At 31.7% G+C, this 7,730-nt stretch overlaps 1 protein-coding gene across 1 annotated transcript; it reads right to left on the reverse strand.

Moving 5' to 3' along the window:
- Positions 1–5,938: 5,938 nt before the first annotated feature.
- On the reverse strand, positions 5,939–7,412 carry LOC126847680 (uncharacterized). Its single transcript, XM_050588058.1, has 2 exons — positions 7,365–7,412; positions 5,939–7,297 (listed from the first exon to the last, which is right to left on the reverse strand). The coding sequence occupies exons 1-2, from the start codon at positions 7,410–7,412 to the stop codon at positions 5,939–5,941; spliced, it is 1,407 nt and encodes a 468-aa protein (XP_050444015.1).
- Positions 7,413–7,730: the final 318 nt, after the last annotated feature.

Consider the following 7,730-nt stretch of genomic DNA (forward strand, 5'->3'; position numbering starts at 1 on the left):
TAGATAACTTTAGCTAAAACATGACGTACATGAAAAAAACCCCACTGGTTGCATTATCTGGTATTTATTGCAACTATTACTAATAATTGCAATAAATTCTGATAAATTCACACTGAAGAGAAAATAAATGTATAAACCCAAGTATTATTTATATTGCATGTAGTTACAACTAAACTATTGCATTTACCTAACACACTAAACATTAAAATTTACTAAATTATTTCAACATTCAATTAACTAGTATCAAACATAACCAAGTACCTATTTAATTAAATAAATAAATAACCATTGTTATTAAACAAATGTTTATAAAATTGTATATTATATTATCTTTAATTGAATAAATTGTATTACTATAGTAAGGTTAGTTTAAAAAAACGATTTTTACGAACAATTAATGTAAAAATTAAATAAACACCAAGTATTAACCACAAAAATATAGTTAACTTATTTAGTCGCAAAATCAACCGTCACTGTTTATAAGTAATAATAAAATTAACCGTTGTCATTCTGTATCATTGTTGATAACAGTTACAAGTGTATTACGTAGTGTTGATAAGATATTCAAAATAAAAAAAACCATTTGATATCTTATTACCTGCTGAGTTTATTCAATTATTCATAAGTCATTTCCAATCTGCACGAATATAAAACCATTTTGAATATTAAAAATGTACCATAATCGTATCAAAGCTAAAATATGGATTTGGACACTTCAAAATCAAAACTCGGTAACTGCAATAGGGCTTTAAAAGAATTACTTTATGTTGTAAAATTTGTTTAATAAAATGCGTTAATTTGTTATCAATAACTCGATGTGATACATCCAAATACACAACATTATAGTTTAAACAAATATACTTTATTTTCTAAAATACAGTAATACTCAACTAATATAGTGGACATAATACTTCAACACAAAAAAAAAACTTAATCCTTACTATTATTGAATTGTAAAATAGCCTCCGCATCGCAACTAAATTAAATAAATAAAAAAATAAAACGTCTATAAACAAAGTAAAAACACAATTAAACAAAAATCTACTGTTTATACCTACAATATAAATATTAATCTAAAACAATGTATAAGTATTAATACAACAAATATTACTAGATACTACTAAACTACCATTTATATATGACATATTATTGCAAGTTTATATAATTCTTTAATACAAGTTTGGCTCCACTCCATTTATTATGAAAGATGTTTGTTTGAGTTGAGCACCATGAGTTTTGGTAATGCATTTCATAAAGTTATAGCATTACTATACGATAAATTGAATTGTTGAATAGTTGAACTGTTCTACGAGTGCGCTATATGGATTATCAGGTTTTGTCAAATTGTTACCAGCTACATGGACACAGTGCCATATCAGCCCCACACTATAGCCAGTTTTAAACCACCATTTTGAAGTCATGGCCTAGTCACTAAAAAACATTAAATTAAAAAAATTCCAACTTCTTAAGAAATGTTATTTTATAAATTGTCCTAATTCGACAATAATTACCTATTATGTTTCTTAAAGTAATTCTTAAATATTATTGCCACTGGTGTAGGAAATGGACATCAACAAAATACTTTTTTCATCAAATATCTTACTAATAAAATGTCAAGTCAGATTGTTAACCACTTTCCAAAACACATACTTTTGAAATTCCATGGTGTCAAGATTTCAGATATATGCTACTGTTACAGTACAATGCGGTTCATCGTTACACTACATTGACATTATTGTTCCTATAAAATTATATGTAATTATAAAATCACGGTGAAACTAATTTACAAATTCATAGTGATTAAGAACCTAATACAATAATATATAGACCATGTTTTTCAATGGAGATTCAGATTATTTCAATTTTGATCAATAAATACATTTAACAATTACTAGTTTAAATAAAAATTTACATTTATCTCATTCCCTGAAAAGTAATATTTAAACCAGTACCATGTTTCTTTTACATAAATAAATTTATGTAAAAATAAAATAAAATTATAAATGTTAACACTAAACCTAACTGAAAATATCCTACAGTGTTTTTTTAAATATTGAAAATAGATTTACCCTACTAATTTTACCATATTAAAGTAATATAAATATAAAAACAAACTTTTAAAATAAGAATGTAAAATTTAGCATAAACACAATCTGAATCTTTGGAAAATTAACTCAATTTGGTTTATACTAAATTCAAACAATTTACTCAATTCATAAATGAAGTAAATATATTCACATATACATATTTAAATGTATAAATACTGTCATTACAAATTAAATATATAGTTGGAGAGCATTACAAACTAATATTTACCATTTAATAAACCATACTTGACTAGAGAACCAGTTTTCAAAACAAAGATGTATTATTAAATTTCATTATCTTTCTTCAACTCTAAAGCTAATGAATCATTTAACACGCCAAAAGCTTACTACATAACTTTTTAAACATAACCATTACAATAGCTTCATTTTTGCATTGTAAACCAGTTATAGCGTTTAACTCTTATAAGAGTATGCACAGCCACATTAAATAAGCTAAAAAAAATATATATATATATTATTATATTATATTACACAATAATATTGTTTATTTAACATGTAGGAATATTTATAATAAACTTATTTACTAATAGCAAACAGAAACACTTATGAATGGTTTGATAGACGATAGCATACACTTACATGTTAGACAAACATTGTGCGTATGATATTCAACAATTATCATTTATCGTATATCAGTTGCCCATAAGATAGAGACACATTTTAAAATCAATATAATCTTAAATCACATTAATTCAAACAATACTGCCTGACGATTGCTATTACAATTTTTTTACCTATTACATACCTAATAAGACAAGTAACATATTCTATTTATATACAATGTTGTTTTTGTTTTAACTAAAAAAAAATTTATAGTATATATAAAGTATACTATACTATAGTAAATATAGTAGTATATAAATCTAAACATAAAAATATAAATTTGTATTATTATTACTGTTAAACCTACTATAACAAGCGTTCAGCTACAAAGGCTGCACAGCTTATGCGTTCGGCCACAAAGCCGCACAGCATATGCGTTCAGCCACACAGCCGCACAGCATAAGCGTTCGGTCTCCAAGCCGCACAGCCAAAATATTGCTCTAACAGTGTGAGCTATAATACCTTTTTAACTCTAAATCTTAATTTCTTTTTAGAACTGTTACATATAAATCTTTAGCATTATTTGGCCACCTCGCCACGTTAACGCTCATATCGTTAGCACATACCCATTGTGTATTATTTTGTTTTAAATATGCCATGTAATGACCACTGTGAATTTCAGAACCTTTATGAAAATCAGCAGCAATTGGTTTATACACCAAGCCTGAAATTCTAAGTTGTGTTCTTGGAAGATTTTTCAACTTCAGATCTGTAATTTTAATACTGGTACATATTGGCCATCTATTAAATTGAAACTAAACAATTTTAACTGAATTATTAAATATTCATTGGCCTCCGTTATAACATTTTTCCTTTTGTAGCCTCCAATTCCATTACAATTAGTACAACTGTAATCAGGAATCAGTCTCCAGATATCTTGGTCATTTTCAAACAACTCTTCCAGAGTCGAAGAATGATTTTCAGGAATCTCTAAACGTTTAATCAAATTCCTTGGTTCTATAATAGTTGTTTCATTCATACATATATCACAAAGATTTGTATACCTCTCATCGTAACTGAATAAAGAATCAAAGACTTCTCTATTACAGTTCATAAGAGACTCTAAAATTGAACACAATCCTGCTGTTCCGTTTCTGTATAAACCGTACCATTTCTTGACATGGTATCCACATATTGTCTAATTGAGATAGTATTTGACACTTGTTGTGTTTCATACCCATTTAAATGAGTTACCAGAGTTTCACCTAAATTATTTCTGCGGATTTGATAAACAAGTTCATTACAATGATACAATACTTGAATAATAGAATTAGCATAACACGACACATTATCTGAATTTGTAAACCCATGAATACCTTTTCTAGCCGAATTGGTTGTGTGTTCTATCGGATTTATTGACTTATCATTATCACCAATACTAATTGACCGGTTAAACCTTGAGTTGATATCATCAACACCATCTTCAGGGATGACAAGTGTATAAGCATTAATCTGCACAAAATGCAAATTATTTGTTAAACTATTTTCTAAAGGCATAGGTTTTTTTACTTGCACAGGAACATTATCATATTGTATTGGACTGTAATGACAGTTACTTGACTGCAGAGTTGGTGTACAACTGTCAACTACAATTAATGGCCTATGGTCACTTACCAGCGATTCATACACTATAACGGTAAAATCAGCATTTGTAATTACATTGTCAATACATGTCCCATAATCTGTAGTTGAAATGTCTTTAATCAGTGTTTTGTAATTCAGTTCTTTTAAAATTTTAACAAGAATGTCTGGTGGTCCAATAAAACTAATATTAAAATCTCCAATAAGTATTATTTTTTCACAAGTTTGCGCCACATTATGTAAATAATTGCATAACATAGTAGTTGGAAATTTAGGAGAAACATAAATTCCAACATACTTATAACCGTTTATACATACTACTAAAACTTCCATGTGTCCATTACTACCATCAATAATCGACGACTCACAAATTAGTGAACTATCGTATAACTCGTCTTTAATATAACAAATTGAGCCACTTTTGCCAATTTCATGAACTTTGTTTATACGACCAATTTCAGTATAACCATCGATTTTGTACATATCAGTTGAACTAGTGCCAGTTTCTTGGAAAAATAATATATCAGATTTCAATATTATACTATCAGCAAGTATGTGTCCAAAATACTTTTTCAAAGATCTTATGTTATGTGAAATACAAAATATTTTTTGGTCATCCAATAATAGAAATTCATAGCAAGGTTTTAATTTACAAGCCGGAGACCGAAGTCTAGCCATTTCACAATTCACTGTTACCGAAGGTTTAGGAGGATTATTAGGAAAATGGTCAATAAGCAAACCTTTAGCTGACGTCGCTCTACTACAATCAATATACAACATGTTACACCTTAAATGTGTTTTAGGAATATGAAATGCAACATTTTCATAGGTAGCCCCTTGACTTTTGTGCACAGTTAATGCCAAAGCTTCAACCAACGGTAATTGCATTCTTGTTACTGTTCTTTTTCCTGTATTACCTATTTGAAATTCCAATTTTATTACCTCAACAGGAGTCCAATTACACCAATCATCAAGTACATCCCCACTATACTAAGGCCACTGAGAGAACGCTACTCCTTGGCGCATCCAAATGAACGAGCTCCGCGGTTACGAGCCTATATTTCTCCCACTCTACTACTTACTCGCCGCCGTAAATTCCCCTACTCACTACGCGGCGACCGTCGGCTATTCCACGGCCGCCGCCACCGAGAAGTTGTATACAGCGGCTCAAATAACATACATCGAAAATAATAATTCTTGGCGACTTTCGCACATGGTAGGTATACAATAAAAACAAAATATAATATGTATGTAATATATTTATTTATTCATTCTTTCCAACATAAATGTGTTTAAATAATACTGAAAAACAAATTAAAATACAAAACAAAATTTGGTATAAGTAGTTTAGCGGGCACCCTTATTTTCCCTTAATTTTGAGAATACATTATTTTAAAATTAAATTTTACCTGATATTGTAATCGTATAGGTAAAGCGCGTGTAAAAAAAGGACCCCGACCAAGCGGTAGCAGGCAGTCGACCCGGCTATAGCCGGGTAACTTTTCATTGCACAACTGATCCTTTTTTTTTGTTCATCTCTCATGAGCTATGCTCACTCAACGAGAATAATTTATTTACTAAGATTATTTTAAAATTAAATTAGACTAAACTAGACTTTTACCCAACATTTAAATAGTACCAAGTAATCAATCCGAGTCTGAATCTGAGTCACCTGAGGTGTCTGTATCACCTGTTCCTATCGTTAGGATATGACGTGCTCCTTCTTCAGGTTCTGCGTCCATAACTTCGTCGGTTATGCTGTCGATGTTCCAAAATTTCTCCTCCTCCTTTACGACGTGCCCAACAAAATTCGTCCACATTTCCGATGTTACGTGTTCCACGCCTTTTTTTAATAATTCTTCAACGTCTTTTAATTTGAAGGTGTTGTTATGCGTCCGGACATAGCTTTTGATAGATGACCACGCGAGCTCGATTGGGTTCAGCTCGCAGTGGTATGGAGGCAATCTTAATACAGTTTTGTTGTTGTCTTTGGCGTACTCATCTATTACGTATTTGTCGTATTGCGATTTCAATGTCTGAACTTTTTCTAACAACAGCGCTTTTATTGTTGGCTGGGTAACGATCTCTCCTTTACTTTCTAGCCAATCTATAATCTCTTGTTTCTTCCAAGACATCACTGGAATTGGATCTTTTTTAACGGAATGATATGAAGCATTGTCCATTACAATTACGGCATTTTCTTTGAGTAATGGCAAAGTTTTTTCAAACCACTCAAAAAACGTAGCGCCATTCATTTCATCGTGGTAGTCTGACGAGTTGGTTTTGGATTCGAAGCACAAAAGGCCCCCAGGTACAAAGCCGTCAGTTGATCCGATGTGCAATACAATGAGTCGCTTACCTTTACCTGAGGGTTCCTTTTGTCCTGTGGTGAGGCCTCTGAGGAATGCGTCACGGGATGACTTGACCGTACTGTCGACCCATTTTTTATTATGCGTTTCACCTGCGTTGACCCATGTCTCATCCAAGTAATATATTGGTCTGTTTTGTGCTCTGTATTGCCTTATTTGATCCAAGTATTTTCGGCGCCAACGTTGTATATCTTCTCTTTCAAGAAGGGCACTACAGCGAGATTTTTTTGCATAAACAAATTTCAGTTCCTTCAACACTTTTTGAAATGACGAACGTTTAAGATTCGGTAAAGTTTCATCTTCATTAATGGCTATTAACATCTTCGCAAGTGTAGGTACTTCACGATTCAACCAAAAGCCATGTATTTTTCGCCTAATGGCATTTTTATCAAATTCGTCCACTTTGTCAAGTATTGTAAGTTTTATTTTTTTCTTGTTTGGCGATGAAACTGTACCTTCTTTTTTATACTCGGCCAATATTGTTTGTATTGTTCGTTGTCCAATACCACTTGCCTTGGAAATTTCGACAAGCATTTGTCTGTAAGTCAATTGCGGGCTGTCTGGGTTTTCAAGTTGTTGCTTGAGTTTGTCTTTGTACAGATTGATGATAATCTGCTTTTGACCAGTCCCAACAAACTAAAGAAAATAATATATATTTAAAAATTAAGAGTTCGCAATAGAAAAATAGTCCTACAAAACTTACTTTTCCACGAGGATTTTTTTTTGAAGGAGAAATCTCGACGTGGTCCATGTTGTCCTAGTAGTCTAAGTACTGAAATAGGAAAACACTAAAAACAATAGTGAGCTAAAACTCGCAAAAAACAAAAAAATGGTGTATGTATGCCAAAACGTAAAATAAAGTAAACACTACAGTTCACGCTGTATACAAACAACCACTGACCGTGACGTCGGCAGCGGCGGTGGTGGCCGACGGTGAGCGACGGTGGCGCCGGCGGCGGAAACCAGCGTTTAGTGGGGGGAATGCGCGAGAATGGACTAGTTTTGGTCGCCGCCCAGTAGCGTTCTCTCAGTGGCCTTAGTATAGGTGTGAGTTTTCCTTTAATTTTTT

Source organism: Adelges cooleyi, unplaced genomic scaffold (assembly GCF_023614345.1).
Source record: "Adelges cooleyi isolate 19-005CV unplaced genomic scaffold, UGA_ACOO_1.1 ACOO_flye_CR_arks_rails_tigmint_CR_PRNA_115, whole genome shotgun sequence".
Taxonomy (NCBI): domain Eukaryota; kingdom Metazoa; phylum Arthropoda; class Insecta; order Hemiptera; family Adelgidae; genus Adelges; species Adelges cooleyi.

Bases quoted from the DNA above. Each gene is read 5' to 3' on its own strand.
- LOC126847680 (XM_050588058.1), bottom strand. From the start codon at position 7,412: ATGGACCACGTCGAGATTTCTCCTTCAAAAAAAAATCCTCGTGGAAAA. The intron at 7,298-7,364 runs GTAAGTTTTGTA...TATTTTCTTTAG, and splicing joins AAAAAAATCCTCGTGGAAAA to TTTGTTGGGACTGGTCAAAA.